The 17,545-nt window shown below is 43.0% G+C and overlaps 1 protein-coding gene across 3 annotated transcripts in view; it reads right to left on the reverse strand.

Annotated features, from left to right (window-relative positions):
- LOC119163861 (uncharacterized) overlaps positions 1 to 17,220 on the reverse strand; it is a 58,218-nt gene extending 40,998 nt beyond the window's left edge. For 2 of the 3 annotated variants that reach the window (XM_037415934.2, XM_037415935.2), the window contains exons 1-5: positions 16,607 to 17,216; positions 13,582 to 13,668; positions 13,367 to 13,506; positions 8,358 to 8,544; positions 5,935 to 6,006 (exon numbers count right to left, since the gene is read on the reverse strand). In XM_037415934.2, coding sequence (XP_037271831.2) covers positions 5,935 to 6,006; positions 8,358 to 8,544; positions 13,367 to 13,506; positions 13,582 to 13,668; positions 16,607 to 16,784 — 664 coding nt within the window. In that variant the 5' untranslated portion in view covers positions 16,785 to 17,216. Of the gene's footprint in view, positions 1 to 5,934; positions 6,007 to 8,357; positions 8,545 to 13,366; positions 13,507 to 13,581; positions 13,669 to 16,606 lie in introns of all 3 variants that reach the window. The other variant, XM_075872201.1, reaches the window with a different exon arrangement.
- Between the last annotated feature and the right edge of the window lie 325 nt (positions 17,221 to 17,545).

Below are 17,545 nucleotides of genomic sequence, written 5' to 3' on the forward strand. Positions count from 1 at the left end.
ACTGTGCTGTGCCTTCCGCACAGGCCTGGCGTTTTTTAATCTCATTGGCCCACCTAACTTTCTGTCTCCCCTTCGTGTGTTTGCCTTCTCTGGAAATACGGTCAGTTACCCTTAATGATTAACGTTAACGGTTATACTGCCTATACGCTATGTGCTTGGCTCATGTCCATTTCATCTTCCTGATTTCAACTATATATGATATCCTTAACCCCGGTTGGTTCCCTGACTCACTGTGCTCTCTTGTTGTCTCTTAAGGTTACAACTACCATTTTCTGTTCCATTGCTTGCGGTGTCATCTTCGATTTAGGCTGAACCCCCTTTGTAAGCCTCCAGGTTTCTGCTCTGTCGGTAAGTAGTGGCAGGATGCAGCTGTTATATACCTCGCTCTTGAGTACTCCTCACTTTCCCTTATAGAAGTGACAAGTAGAGGTGAAGAAAAACAGAGAAAAACTGGCACACAGTTTTATTTCACATTAAAGGGCTACAGAAATATCAAACAATGCTCCAAATTATGGCCAGTAACTTTTAAAGATGTAAGCAATCATTTTAGTACTCACAATTATGTAGTGTATAAATGCATGAGTAATTGTACAAACTGTGCTGCCCTAACAGCCCCTTCCAAACCTTAAAACGCTTTTTCGCAAGTTAATAGTGTAATGCGGTGAGGGTGGCTTAAACGGCGTTCTGTACAAGTAAGAACAAGGCCAAGAAATTTTCAAATTTCTACACTCCCCCCTCCCCCGCTTTTTTTTTCCGCAATGAAGTAAGGTTTAGAGCAGAACTGCTAAGCTTGTAAGCAAGGCGCGTTTAAATAAAGTAATGGCGGCACGTGCCTGTTAGCCTGTTGATGGCACCGAATATTTATTCGCAGTGAGATCGGGCTATAGGTGGCAGCACCGCCCCCACGCAAGTGTGGATAGGCGGTCAGCGGTGCATATACAAATACACACAGCGGCGCTTCATTGAATGCGGTCTGAGCCAATTGTCGGCGGATACAATGCATTGACTACAGTTTATTGTTGATATCTACACTCTTCTCTGCTAAATCGGCGCACGACACCTATGCCACGGTAACACTACCAGGGAGTAAAGCGCATTCTGCCTTTCGTAGGGATGCTCGCCCTAGGTGACTCTCCTCACACTTTTGCACTAAATCACGCTTTTGCTGTGTTTGTACGTGGTTAGCTTGTGTTCTGCCTGCTACGCAATGCTGTAGCGTGACTGAACTACTTATTTACATCTTTGTCGTCTGCATGTTGATTATTGGAAAAAGAGAGGGACGATGATGGGACCAGCGCGTGCAGCGTGCGGTGTGAGACTGGATTGAACTGAATCGGCCGAGAAAAGACGCGTTTATGCAAAGGTGCTCTGGGCAATAAAGTCACCCTGATTTCCATTTTTTTAACGAGGAGGTTTTCTTCTTTCTACATTTTATGGTGCCGAGAAACCCGGGATTTGTGACGCGAGCGACCCGACAACGAAAGGACTTCCACACCAATGAAGATGTATCAAATCAAGGGTAAACGAGCGACCCAACGAGCTTCGCATACTCGTCTACGTAACAAGGCAAGCCGACTCATTGAATCGAGTTAGTTTAGTGCCCCGGCCCTTTGAGTTCAGCGCGACCGACTGAAGAACTGCAACGATGAACTACGCGTGCGTGCTCATTGAACAACTGGAGGGACTCTCGGTTGAGCAAGCAGCATTTAATAGTCCTCATGTTTGAGAGGCAGCCAAGAGCATTTGCGATGTACTTGAAACAGAAAGCGGCACCCACTCTGAGGACTACATATCAGTCTTGAAGTATGAAGACAATGCAGCAGCAATGCTGTCCCTTCTTTCGTATCACATCGAGCAGCCTCAGCCTGAAACAGCGGTGAATCGGAGCCTACTGATACCCAACGATGATGCGACTCCAGGTGCGGCTTCGGGAAATCGTTTCATTGGTGATGTTTCAAAGCTAGCAAAGCTTGACTTGGTTCACTTGAACAGAGCAGTGTACAGTGACAGCCATTCTGGGACGTGCTCAAATATGCCGTTTATACAATAACCGGCCTGACGAACGTCGAAAGATTTCACTACCTGCAATTTCTTTTGGTTGGACCAGCAGCCAAAACGATCGAGGGAATTCAAGTGACAGACTCTTCATGTGCAGAAGATGCCATCGAAATCCTGGCCAACCGCTTTGGCAACACGAGAATCATCGAGCATAAGTACTTGGAGAACCTGAGAACACTCAACCTCGTACGATGTTCCACTGACGTCACTGCTGTGAGAATTCTCCTAGATACTGTGACTATAAACGTGACAGGTCTCAAGGCTTTTGGACGATCGGAGCTTTCAGACGCTGCGATGCTTCTCACAAGCTTATCGAGAAGGCGACGCATTCAGAAACACGAGCTTGGCACAAGTGTCAGAAGCACGGATGGAGGAGCAGGCACAGAAGAAAACCTAAATTATCACAGACTGATTGACCTAGAACTGGTATAAGTAGTCGTGAACGACCAACATGTGCTTAGAACATGGGTGCATTAGAGTTCTTCATTGTTAGGTGTGACTTTTAAAAATGGCATAGTTCGACCATGCAAACTAAGAATACCGAATGACTCTCGACGGTTGTGGCCTGCACAAAAACCGCACACTTTAACTATAGCCACCTCGGGCCCCGGAGTGTGTTGAATATTGGAAGAAGAGAGGGACGATGATAGGAGCAGTGCATGGAGTGCGCGGCGCGAGACTGGACTGAACTGGATCGGCCGAGAAGAGAAGCGTTCATGCAAAGGTGCTCTGGGCAATAATGTCGCCCTGTTTTCCATTCTTCCAACGAGGAGGCTTCCTTTATTCTATAGTGCATACCACAAAAAGAGAGAAAGAAAAGATTGTAAAATGCCCACATATCTGTGTGATTCGTTCAGTAGCACTATTCGCACCTCATATGTATATGATTTTTTTTCTCTTATTCTGTTCACTATGAAATGTGGGACAGTCGATAAGTCTAGTCAGGAAAGCTCTGGCTGTAGGCTAACATGGTACTGCCTACAGCCACAAGCAAGCTATCCGGGTAACCCGAACTGAGTAAGCGCCTTACTTAATTCTGGAAACTGCATTCCATTTTGTGTGGACATGATTTGCTGAGTGAACTAAGGCAGGAATTAGCTATCTCCCTTTTCACTAGCTTGCTGTGAGAAGAGAAGAGTCAAAGGGTAACAGGCCCTTCTTTGACAGCGGGGAAAACTCCCAGCAAACGTGACCAACTGCACTAAAATCAATATTAAGATATAAAACTGCAAAGCCTCTCTGGCTGGTTGTTCATGTGTGAATGATAATGAAGTTCAGTAGGGTTGAGAGCTGGGCTAGTTGGTGAGACATCATTTAACCATATGGTTTGCAGAAGCAGCACTTCATATATAACCCACAACCCTAGCGACACAGAAAAGAACTACGAACACTGAATCATTGCCAACAGAAGCTTTTGCGCAGACTCAAGTGATAGTGCACGGCAGTTAAGCTTAGACACTTTTAGATGACATAACTAAAACAGCCCTGGGTAACATCAAATAAAAAAAAACCAAAAAATTTTGCGGCAATTCACACGTGTTTGAAACAAAATTTTGAAACGACAAAAAGGAGAGTATGACACATGCAAACACTGATCTCAATTAAATCCTTCGAGGTAGCTGGCTTCTCGGTTACTTAACGAAACCGATGACTGACTAATGCATCCTTCTTTTCTTTTTCTCGTAGCGAGTGTCGTGTTTTCTTGTCCTCTTCGTCCCCGTGAATTTGCGCTACTACACCATATGATTAAAGAATGATAATGAACTGGTGCATTGTTTAAAACAATCCAAAATGTTGTTTACTACTAAAGTGGGTGAACAGTTATCCTCAATGTTTAACATCACTAGGAAGTTTGATGATTTGACAGTTGTGCAAAGGAGGGGCATATGCATTGGGTCCTGTGTGGCCCCTGTGCTTAGTGAAATATTCTTAGCAAAGTTTGACCGGAAGCTACAACATGAGCTAGTGGGACAATCTGTAGTTAATGTCTACAGATATGTTGACGACTTCCTAGTGATGTTAAAGATAGAGGATAACTGTTCACCTACTTCAATAGTAACCAACATTTTGGATTGTCATTGTCAGGTGTGACTTTTAAAAATGGCAAAAGCTCTGGCTGATGGCACTTTGTGCTACATTGCGTTTACCATTTGCACATATTCTTGCAGCAGTGAATTATTATATAAGAGTTCAGCAGAAAGCTTTTATCGACAAATTACGTGCATGACAATGCTACAACAAAGCCCTGATTAATGGGACAAGCATGTTTTTTTTTTTTCCAGACAAGAAATTACTACTTCCTTTCGTCAGCCACTAACAATGCCACACAAACGCTGAAGACAACATAAAAAGGTGAAATTTTCAGTGAAATTGTACGATATTATATATAAGGCATGCCTTCTGAATTAATTTTCAAAGTTTCAAAGTCTGGGCTCTTTAGAGCGTTCTTAAATATAAGCAAATGGTTGCGCATAGTAACTCTGTTTTAAGTACAGTATAAGTACCAAAGTCTCACAGTTTATGAGATAGTAATATTTCTATATAGTGGTACCACGGCCAGATAAGCACAACTAAGACCCCTCGCGTGGTTGATAAACTACAGTGTCGTAGGTGTAGACCTACCAACAGCGCGCAAGTGCATTGCCTCCAGCCTGTTTTTTTTTCTTTTTCTTTTTTACAATCGAGTCTATATATAATGCTACATTCACGCAGCATTTAATAGTAGTACTCATGTTTGGGAGGATGCCAGGAGCATTTGCGATGTGCTTGAAACAGAAAGCGGCACCCACTCTGAAATTGTTCCGGTGAATGGAGGGTACGACGACAATAAACAGCATTCTGGAAAGTTGAACTCGCCGAAATTGTTACGATCAATTAGCAGCCGAGCAAGACCAAATGCTTTCGTATGTTGTTTCAGGCATGCATAAAAACAGTTACACTCGTGCTGACATGACCGGACAAGCCACACTTTGAGAACGTGCATGACGTACGTGCACATATAAACATGACGTACGTGCACGACCTGGCTAGCAGACGACGCAAGGAGCAATCCACACTTCACCATTTCGGCCAGTTGCCACCAGGCGGCGACTCTGCTCGATCTCACGGCCAATCGTATGTGTTGTTGCTATGGTAACCATACACATGGCCGTCGGCAACGCGGGCATTCACCACACGACGAGTTCGTTTGCCGCAACGTAATCATAGCAGTATACGCTTCCAGATTTAATTCCAAACATGCCATAGCCGCGTTTGCCGATTATGAAACTGATATTTCCCACAACGTGTTGCGAACTAAGTTGCGTCGTCCCACCGATAGATATAAGCTGCGGGCAGCGGACCGATGGGTGCGCGGCATTGTTATTTTATCTGGTCAATCGCATTTTGCGAGTGTCCTGGCCTAATGAGTATGTATGTTACACAGTGGTTTAGGGTTAAATTGTACACACCTGAATTGACTGATAACGCAAACTACAGGTGGCCAACGCAGCATCCCTTCTCGCTAGAATAAGTGAAATTGAGAAAACTTTGACGTTGATTGGACATTTTGGCTCAGCTCGGCACAAAAATGGGGAATTGCATCAAATCGGCTCCATTAGGACAGCTGTTCTACCCCTGCATAGTCAAAATTAAAAGTTTCTAGTTTTTCTCTTCAGCTTCCACATTTGAATTAGGAAATTCTCAGATCGTAAAGCTCTACAACATAAATAATCGTATTTGTGTTGTGCAAGGAGGGCACTTTAGAAGTGTAAAGGTTTGGGCTAGGTTCTTGTCGCTTTGTTGTCACTCTGTTCTCGCGCTATAACTATCATAAAGGGCACTTTGCCTTTCATTTCCGAACTCTAACATAAGCGTGCAAAAGGCATGCGCACTCACCTTCGTCAGTCAATGCCTCAAGGCTGCCTTCTGTTTCCCTTTGCAACCAGGTATGTGCCCTGTCGTATGAATCTGCACCATTGATTCAAGAACACTGTGAGGGTCTAGCAGTACGCGGATGCCCCACACAACAGTAACTCTGACACTTAAAGAAGACGGTTTCAGGTGCACACAACCTACTATGTATTTTCCCGCATTATTAATCTTTCTTGTATACACTAGGGTGACAACTTTGACATTTTACCCTCACTGACCTGCAACGTTGTGTGTGCTTTTACGCCCCCTATTGGTGAAATTTGATCACCCTTTTCCTGCATGACATGAAGTGATTTGCTACAAATTTTTAACCTAATGCCTCTACCTAATCGTCTACCAGTTTCAGCTGTACCAGCATGCCTCAACAATGGTTCTTTTAAGGAACTACTCACTATGTCAAATCTACATATTATACAACTTGTCTGACTCTTCTAATGCAGTACGATATCAACACCATTATAAATTGGAGAAAGGACTGGAAAAAGCAGTACCAGTTGTCTTTCTGTGGTAGCAGGGCCCACTGATGTAAAACACGAAAGGCTTAATGAACATAAATTTCGCAAATAAAAATTTCAAATAAACTCTCAAATCTGAAAAACTAACATCAAAAAAAGTATTCAGAGTACTTGAACATGAAAACTCGGGTCTGGTAGAATACTGTAAACAATATCTCATCAATATATTTACTTGCCTCTCTCTCATGGTAATTTATTTGCTTTCATGTATTGACAACTTACAGGATGCATAGCAAATCAACATAAATGGCAGAAGCAGTAGCCCAATAATACATTTACAAAATGTGTTCAAACCTCAATATAATAAACCAGCTACAACGAATCATCGGTCATAGCGATGTACATAAGTGAAGAATGGCTTTGTCTTAGATGCAGAGTTAAAAATATATGTTTAAAAACTAATTTTTTAAAAACTAATTTTCGTATATAGTAAAGTACTTTCATGGCAGATGTGACTGTTGTAATGAGGTTTGAGTGTAAAGGCAAGCACAGTGAATGTAACCCACAGGAGAAACAGCATTGTAAGTACTGTTCATGAGCACTGACAGGGTGAAAACACCCTCGTGAATTTGACACTTGCAAGGTAGTGTTAAACAATTTCAAGTTACCTGCGCCTTTTAGCACCAAAACAATGAACAGATTAAGAAAACACGGCTCCAGCCAAACCTCATCATAATAAATTTATTCATTCAGACTTTATTCAAGGCAACATACAACTGTCTTACGAGATTCATCGAAAGGCCCGAAAGGTGCATGACTAGACATCACCCGGGTAAAAGCTGAAGCAGTGCGATATGTCATTCGCAATTTACATAATTGCAAATAACATGTATGATACAATACAAAACAAAGAAAACTATGGCTTCAAGAGAAAAAAACAGGAAAAGGAAAAGCAACAACACAGATGTAAACATGCGGCAGTGTCTGTTTGAAAGAGATCGTACGACATTTATTACACAGCATTTAACAACACAACAATACACAACTTAGCATAAATCCCTAAAACTCGGGGAATATTAACTCTTCTACTTGCATATTAAATTGTGTTTAATTTGCATATGACAAATAAGGGCTTATGTGATGAAAATTAAGCATGGCATTTCCTTTGCTTCTTCGCTTCAGTGCTACAGAAGGTAGAAAAGAGAACATAGCAGGGCCTCTTGAAAATAGCTTCATCATATCTAGTGTTTCACTATAAGCGGACATTTGCTAAGCTGTATCAATGTTCATTGCACTATTCCTAATTTACGACGTTATGCCCACATTAATTACAGTACATAAATTCCTAGAACTCAAGAAATATAAACTCTTTTACTAGCATTTTAAATTGTGTTTATACTCGCATAATTACATTTCAGGACTTCTGAAATGAAAATTAAGCAAGGCGTTTCCTTCGCTTCTTCGCTTCAGTGCTACAGAAGGTAGAAGAGAGAACATTGGAAAGGCCTCTTGAAAATAACTTCATCATACCTAGTGGTTCACTATAAGTGGACTTTCCTAAGCTGTATCAATGTTCATTGCACTATTGCTAATTTACGATGTTATGCCCACATTAAATACAGTACATAAATTCCTAGAACTCGGGAAATATGAACTCTTTTACTAGCATTTTAAATTGTGTTTATACTCGCATAATTACATTTCAGGGCTCCAGCAATGAAAATTAAGCATGGCGTTTCCTTCACTTCTTCGCTTCAGTGCTACAGAAGGTAGAAAAGAGAAGATTGTAGGGCCTCTTAAAAATAACTTCATCACATCTAGTGTTTCACTATAAGCAGACATTCACTAACTGTACTAATGTTCATTACACTATTCTTAATTTACGTTGTTATGCCCATATTCATTATAGTACATACGCTTGCCTGTACATACATGTAAGTTTGAGGACCTGGACGTTGCGGCGAATAAAAGATGAGTCAGGACTGTCGGCACGCTGGGCAGCCTCGGCGATGTCTGAAGATGACAGAAAGTGTGGCCACATGCACTGGCTACCCTTAATCCATTCCAGTGGCACCACCGCAACCGACTTGTCGTTCAAGAAGCGCACTGCTGCAAATATCTAGGAGTTGTGGCAGGCACAAAGACAGTGCAGTCATGAGCAACATGAAAGAGAACACCAAGCTCGTATTTACATTGTGATCACTCAAGGTGGACTGACAAGCATGTGAAATAGTGATTGCAAGAGGCACCGTTCCCCTTAAAAATTTCTATTAAAAACGATTTGGCAGCTACTGCGCTCAGCCACTATGGCTTTTCAGAGGCGACTTCAGTGTTTAATGAAGTGGAATGCTGAGCCAGTTGGTAAAACATAATGTGGAAATATATGAGCGCACGAGGTACAAGGAAATGAATGCACTTGACAGGAAAGACGCTCACTTACAACTGAACTTTCATTAGAAAATATTCATTGCACGAAAACACAAACGTGCAACCAACTATCACTTCAAGGTTCCCCCTCCCATCTTTCTCTCCCCACCCCCCCAAAAAAAGAATATATACGTTAATCGACTTCAACAGCTCAAAAAAAGACACCTCTTTTTCACTTATTGCTACCGAAAGAGCACTGATACGCATGCTTGCATTTGCCCTAATCTGTTCTGCTTCCATGATTTCTCTGGTCAGTTTATGTTTTGATTTGCCCAGAATTCTCGTGCTGCCAAACTGCGGATTGCACCCACAATCCCTGCAGTGCATTGACAAGTGCGCGCCCCCTGCGAGAACCTTTAAGGGCGTCGCATGTTCTCGGAGTCGATCATTTAAACAACAACCCGTCTGGCCGATGTACACTTTTCCGCTGCTCAAAGGGATTATGTACACAACCCCTGAAATACACAGTACAAACAGCGTGGCATGTTTTTAGTGCAACTGCTCTTGTTCACTCTTCCACGATTTCCTATTATGGCGCACAGTTTTGCCAGTTTGCAGGGAGCCGTGAGAACAACGCGTACTCCGTGCTTGCGCCCAATCTTCATCAAGGAGTGCGAAATCTTGTGCACATAGGGCATAGCTACAACCGTTTTTGTAGGCCTCGTTTCCACCGTGTTGGTTGTACTTAACCTCTTTCACTTTTAACATGGTACTGCCTACAGCCACAAGCAAGCTATCCGGGTAACCCGAACTGAGTAGGCGCCTTACTTAATTCCGGAAACTGCATTCCATTTTGTGTGGACATGATTTGCTGAGTGAACTAAGGCAGGAATTAGCTATCTCCCTTTTCACTAGCTTGCTGTGAGAAGAGAAGAGTCAAAGGATAACAGGCCCTTCTTTGACCGCGAGGAAAACTCCCAGCAAACATGACCAACTGACTAAAATCAATATTAAGATATAAAACTGCGAAGTCTCTCTGTCTGGTTGTTCATGTGTGAATGATAATGAACTGGTGCATTGTTTAAAACAATCCAAAATGTTGTTTACTACTGATGTGGGTGAACAGTTATCCTCAATGTTTAACATCACTAGGAAGTAGTCAACATATCTGCAGACATTAACTACAGGTTGTCCCATGAGCTCATGTTGTAGCTTCCGGTTAAACTCTGCTAAGAATATATCACGAAGCACAGGGGCCACACAGAACCCAATGCATATGCTCTTCCTTTAGACAACTGTCAAATCATCAAACTTCACAACGGTTGCACCTAGGTAGCACTGAAGTAGCTCCATGAAGTTATTTACATTCAATAGTGCGTTGTTTTGAAAGTTTACTACCCCGAAAAAGTCAATGGCCTCCCATGTAGCAATAAACAGTTCATTGTGCGGGACAGAGTGAAACAATTCTTCGGCATCAACCGAAAAGCCATAACTAGCACCACACGTCTGACAACAGGTCTTTCACTAGTACGTCCGAACACTTCAGTTTAAAGGGGTCATCAGGAGCCAATAGGTTCAGGTGTCGTTGCAGGTAGGAGCTCACGAGATGCTGTCAACATCCTTTTTCAGTGACAATGGCTCGTAGGGGACACATGACTATGTGTTTTGGCTAAAAAGAATACTTCTAGAACGTCACCTTTGCAAGACTTCACGGTTTTTGAAAGACTTCCCAGTCCCATCTCTGATAGGAGAATAACCGCTCTTGATTTGACCTTGGAAGGTGTCCCACTGAATGGTTTAAAGTTTTCTTTCATGGAGCTACTTCAGTGCTACCTGTGTGCAACTGTTGTGAAGTTTGATGATTTGACAGTTGTCCAAAGGAGGGGCATATGCATTGGGTCCTGTGTGGCCCCTGTGCTTTGTGAAATATTCTTAGCAAAGTTTGACCGGAAGCTACAACATGAGCTAGTGGGACAATCTGTAGTTAATGTCTACAGATATGTTGACGACTTCCTAGTGATGTTAAAGATAGAGGATAACTGTTCACCTACTTCAATAGTAACCAACATTTTGGATTGTTTCAAACAATGCACAAGTTCATTGTCATTCGCACATGAACAAAGATGCTTTGCAGTTTTTTAGACCTTAACATTGATTTTAGTGCAGTTGGTCACGTTTGCTGAGAGTTTTCCCCGCGGTCAAAGAAGGGCCTGTTAACCTTTGACTCTCCTCTTCTCACAGCAAGCTAGTGAAAAGGGAGATAGCTAATTCCTGCCTTAGTTCACTCAGCAAATCATGTCCACACAAAATGGACTGCAGTTTCCGGAATTAAGTAAGACGCCTACTCAGTTCGGGTTACCCGGATAGCTTGCTTGTGGCTGTAGGCAGTCCCATGTTAAAAGTTAAAGAGGTTAAGTACCACCAACAAGGTGGGAACGAGGCCAACAAAAACGGTTGCAGCTATGCCCTATGTGCACAAGATTTCGCACTCCTTGATGAAGATTGGGCGCAAGCACGGAGTACGCGTTGTTCTCACGGCTCCCTGCAAACTGGCAAAACTGTGCCCCATAATAGGAAATCGTGGAAGAATGAACAAGAGCAGTTGCACTAAAAAACATTCCACACTGTTTGTACTGTGTAATTCAGGGGTTGTGTACATAATCCCCTTGAGCAGCGGAAAAGTGTACATCAGCCAGACGGGTCGTTGTTTAAATGATCGACTCCGAGAACATGCGACGCCCTTAAAGGTTCTCGCAGGTGGCGCGCACTTGTCAATGCACTGCAGGGATTGTGGGTGCAATCCGCAGTTTGGCAGCACGAGAATTCTGGGCAAATCAAAACATAAACTGACCAGAGAAATCATGGAAGCAGAACAGATTAGGGCAAATGCGAGCACGTGTATCAGTGCTCCTTCGGTAGCAATAAGTGAAAAAGAGGTGTCTTTTTTTGAGGTATTGAAGTAGATTAACGTATACCTTCTTTTTTTGGGGGGGAAGAGGGGAGAGGGTGGAGCTTTGAAGCGATAGTTGGTTGCGCCTGCACGTTTGTGTTCTCGTGCAATGAGTGTTTTCTCATAAAAGTTCAGTTGTAAGTGAGCGTCTTTCCTTCAAGTGCATTTTATTTTACCTTGTGCACTCATATATTTCCACATTAAGACTTCAGTGTTTCCACTCATATTTGTCATGACTGTACGAACAAGGCTCTTGAAACTAGTTCATAAGTTTTCACAGACTTTTAAAGGGACTCCACTGCATATTCAATGACTAAGTTTGCTCTATGCTTCATAGCCAAAAAAAAAGGCATTGCCTTCAACAATGAGTACATTGGCTCCGAGATGGCGTGATCGACCTGCCCGTATAACCACGTGAAAATTCAATTTTCGAACCACTTATGCCATTTCCCTTAATAACGTTCGGCGGTTGTTTATTCCATGAATCAAATAAAAACGAACAAGCAGCATTTTATTGCATCTCATGATGCACGGAATATTCTTCAATTAGTGCAGCTAGATCAATTACTAGTGATTAATTGTAGGCGGTTTGTCTGATGTGATTGGTATCATTTTGAGAATATCTTACTTTAGCGCATGTATTCTTGGGCATTTACCCTAATTTCTCGGTAAGTAAGGCACCACTGTTGATAATATAGTCGTTTTAGATGTTGTCATACATTGAGCTTTCACTCTGACATGAATTGTTATTTGACTTCAGTGTCCCTTCAATACAAGTAACTAGCCAAGCAGTCGGCGTACTTTTCTATTAAAACCTTGTCGGAATCGCTCTGGCTTCAGCGAAGACAATACGTAGCTCGGGGGCACACGCTCATGGCAGCTGGCTATCGAGCCTGCAACTACGCGTAGTAAATGTGCACTTTCTTGCTCTGCCTCTGTGTACTTTCCGAGGGCTTCAGCCGACTATTCAGCTGACTAGGTAACACTACTAGGCTGCTAACAGTATACATCCCCATTTGCGCAAACTATACATATGCCCATATGTCGGCGTATTCACTCAGACTCAAATCAAGCCACGAGACCGAGTCCAGATAGTCCAGGTAATTAGTATTTTGGTGAGCTTGAGTCCGAGTGGGATTGCCTGTCAAAAATTTTTTTGTGTCAGAGTCCACACAAGTCTGGTTGCGGAAAATTTTGGCGAGTCTTGGTCGAAGTGAGCTTTAAGCACGAAATGTATTTACAATGAGAGTCCGAGTGAGTGCTACAATTTTTCATCGACCTGTGCGTATGCTCACTTGTCACCGTTCATCATGCATATGATATGTATGCTACACGTCAAATATTATGCCCGCTTCTCAAAAGGCCGTCTCCACTGACACTTCCCAGTAAACGACCGCTCATCATTGTACATTCTTCGAGATTCCAATCACATTTGATATTGTCGGTGAGTGTCCAACATGCTTTCATTCAATGCTACATTCCAACACGGGCATAAAAAATAATGAGACTGTACCCAAGTTTTACAGATCGTAATGTACAAATACTAATAATAGCCTTGTGCACAGCATCTGTAAAGATCTATCAATTGCAGCTTCTTCGATGCAGCATCTACGAGCAGGCTTACGGGCTGTCTATGCCAGCTGAAGGCTTGGCCCACTTGCAGGCCCTCCTCGGATGCTGGTTCCGGCTCTGTTTTTATGTTAACATTTTCCACGACTTGCATGTCTTCTTCCAGCAGCGGCGGTTCCACGGAAATCTCTGTCCCTGAAAATTTTCAAACAGCGTTGTGAGGATGCCGTTAGAAGGGGACTGCTGCATGGCTAATTTGAAAGTGCTTACCATCCATCAATAAGGGCAGAGGCGGCGGTGACGGAGCAGCTTCCAAAGCCAAGCAAGCAGGCTGGAAGTGACTGTGGTCCACGTTGTCTGGGTCAAACAGAACAAGAATAAAGCTTGCCAGGTTTGAAATACAAAACAGTGCACAAGTTTTGACACAGCTTCAAGAACAGGAAATGTACAGTTCTGAGTGACAGAGAATCAACTAGTTAACAAAGTAAACTGCCTCTATTTCCCTGAACATGCAAAAAAGAAAGTAGCACATAATTTTGATGACGATCATGGTACATTTTGCTTACTGGCATGTGAAGCAGTTATGGCCAATGAGTGCCAAGACTATAAAAGCGTTACAAATGTTATGGTCAGTGGCAAAGGGTAAATGTAAAATGGCTCTAAAAAGGCCTAAGATATCCTTGGCACTGAATGTGTGCAAAATATATATTGTGGGTGCAGTCACCGACTCTTCTTATTGAATTGGACGTGTTATCATCATTTGTATAATTTACTCATCTGTAGAGATCATCATCAGGAAATTATACAAATGATGATTACACGTTCAATTGATAAAGAAGAGTCGGTGACAGCGCTCACAGACTCTTCTTTATCAATTGGACATGTCATCATTTGTATAATTTCCTCATCTGTAGATATCATCATCAGTGTGTGCCAATCTTCAATGTCATCCCCTTTTTAGACCCGAGAATACTGGCAGATCACACTGGTGGCTGTGGATGGCCAGGGTTGACAGCGGAGGCTGCACTGGGCTGGTGGTGTTGGATGGACCAGGATTGTCTCGCACTGCCATGGCAGGTGGTAGTAGACGACGACCCGAGCGGAGCTCCAGTGGTAATGTGCGAGAGGACTTGGAGATCGAGAAGCAGCGTCCACCACTTATGAGGAAGAGCTTTATTTGAGATGAGCTCGAGCTGGCACACACTGATGATAATCTCTACAGATGAGGAAATTATACAAATGATGATGACACGTCCAATTGATAAAGAAGAGTCGGTGACTGCGCTCACAATATGACTAATATAATCATGAAAGTGATGCGATATGTGTGGAGTGGATCTCTACATGGTTCAAATGGCGAAATATGCTAACACAATGAGGAATATGTGGGCGCTGCAGCATGACGAGGACACTTGCTGACACGAGCCTGGAGGTGACTACTCTGAGTCTATTGTCTTGGTCAATTAAGTTTGCATGAAAAAAATACAACAGGACATTACAAAGAGTAATGACGTGTTGTAGTGCCTGAATTACATCAAGACAGTTTCACGATCTTGTTCTTGAGCTGGGCTTAGTTGCAGCAGTTCCAAGCTAAGCATTTTCTCGCCACGCAGACCTGACCGCTTTCTTCTTTCTTGGTCTGAATGCAACAAGTTTCGCCTATGATAGAGTGCCTGGCATAAAACGATGTTATACAATCGTGTTCAATGGGCGTCTTGTGCAAATAAGTGATTTAGCAACCCACCCACAAATTATACTCCACCCCCCTTCTGCATCTTTTTTTAAGATGCCGACAACCTTTGCCACGTGAAAAAGAAACGCAATACTACTTGCACTTTTATACCTCCGTGTAAATAAATTTATGGTGGTGTAAACAGCCGAGAGGGAGTTGCGTTACGGAGTGTCGGAGTTATGCTCCCTCCATGTATGACCACTACCTGGCAGTAAGAGTATTGTGACCCCACTGGTGAATCATGGTCATTGTGTGAAACCATAATACACAATGTGAAAGTGACAAGCTTTTTGTGGAATTGTACAAGCTTGCATTTAAGATGGCTTCACCACCTCCGTGCCACATGTCATCAGGGTCGACAACCCACTTGATAAGCTAGATTTCCTGCATGAATCGGATCTGTTTGAGCTATCTCTGACCCCTGATTTCTCTGTGCTTAAAGGCAAACTTTTGAAAATAATAAACAAATACTTTCCAGCCCCTGCTTCAGGATCAAGGGCATGCCTTCCTGAAGAAACATTTTTGGTTACTCTACTGTCACCGCTCATGTTAGCTTGCTTATAGGCTGTAAAACAATTTGTTACACTTTCCAGAAGAATCCCACCAAAGATTTCTGGGGTCTATATTTCCGGATTAAAAACACTTTCCCTTGTCTTATCTTTAATGGTGCCTCAAAGCGAACTTACACTCAAGGAACGACTCAAGTGAATTAAGCCCATAGGCTAGGAAAGAACGGCTGCAACAATACATTCTTGAAGCTGGCATCTACAAGGTTCGTGTAAAATGAGTTAGGCCATTGTACAGCAGAACAGTTTACAAAGCACTGCATATGCTTCCAAAATTTGGTAAGACATCGTAAAGAATACATAACATTCATTTTATGGTCCCTCCTCAGCCACAAATTGAAAAGTCATGGAAATGAGACTCTGTGACACTTATTTATACTTATACAAGCCCTATTTAGAGAACTTGTAACATCTTGCATTGACGTCCTGAAGGCTGTATCATTTTGAGCTTTAATAATAGCAATATTAGCAGGAATGTGACAAAAGATATACAAAAAAATGTCTAAAACTGAACACTGTTGAACTGCTGACACTTCAACAACATTTTAAATACACAGCTGTCTAATCAAGTCGTTAAAATAGTGCACATCTAAGGTCTGTGTAAGGTCAGCATACATGAAGAAATTTGTACTGCAAGTCATGTTGCTAGGGGCATGCATTAACCCAAGGTATGAAAGAATGTCGTAGCTTGCAAACACAAAATGCAAAACACTGCACAAAAATGCACAAGCAAAACCCACACCTGCAAATTATGAAACAATAAATCATTCTAGGTGCATACCATTTCTAGCCGTTGTACTTACATACATCTCTGTGTGCAAAATCAACCGTTTGCATGCAGAAGCAGCGTAAGATGTCTGAACGATTACAGCAAGTACAACCGTTTAAACAGATTGACATGAGATAGCCGTAGTCGACATTGGCGTACGCAGCGGCGATTTCGGTGAATGTTGAACTGCGGCTCGGTAATCTCTCAGAATTAACAGATTATACTCACCAATACGTCTGTGAGAGACAGGCGGATGTCCGCAATAGCAACACCATCCGCACTGCAGCGTCGCATTTTGCGAAGTGTTCGCGTCACAGGAATCCGAGCGCTCGTAGCTGTCGCACTCGCAATTACTGTAGGTGCACGGCCCCCGCGCAACGCCACGGAAGTCGATGTTTGTGAACATTTCACGATACACTAGCGAGCGCCAAAGCGAAACCAGCGTGTCGGCGTCTCTGTGCTAGTTACAGCGTCGCGCGCTCAAAAAGCACACTTTGAACGACCAGCGCGTTCACTCAGCAGAACACCGCGTGCAAAAGAGATTATCTCACTCCGCAGACTGATCGCTGTCGCAGTGACGAAGCTAGAGCACCGGAGTAGTCTCACGAAAGACGTCCTCACGACGTGTCGGCAGAGATGCGAATAGGTGGATATGAAAATCGTGGCTCACGCAGTGAATTGTGGGCTACGGCCATAGAGTTTCTCAATATACACTAGAGGAAACTCTGTCGCTAGTGTCTATGGGAGCTGCAAGTTGCAAGTTGCAACACACGGCGCTTCAGCGAGCATGGGAACGATGGGAAGTACACACATTTGTCCACCTTTCCTTCCTCCGTGCATTTGTCTAATTTTCGTGCTTATGGCCTGCTTCCGGCTCCGTGTGTGTTCGTGTGGCTTGGAGCTGTTTTTTCACGAAAACATAAATTAGCAAATGTTCACCGTTTGCGCTTCGCAACCTTATTTTTTTAGGCTTACCATTATGAATCAAGTCACTAAGTTCAAAAGAGTTTGTTCTTTCTTTCAAAACAAAACCGTAACCAGCAATAAACAAAGCCGCAAGTATGATTCGCCGCCCACAAGTACGAAGACTAGGCAAATGTGCGTACTACCTATCATTCCCATCTTCCTCCGTGATTCCCATGGTCGCTGAACGACCACAGCGCCAGA

Source organism: Rhipicephalus microplus, chromosome 8 (genome assembly GCF_043290135.1).
Source record: "Rhipicephalus microplus isolate Deutch F79 chromosome 8, USDA_Rmic, whole genome shotgun sequence".
NCBI lineage: Eukaryota > Metazoa > Arthropoda > Arachnida > Ixodida > Ixodidae > Rhipicephalus > Rhipicephalus microplus.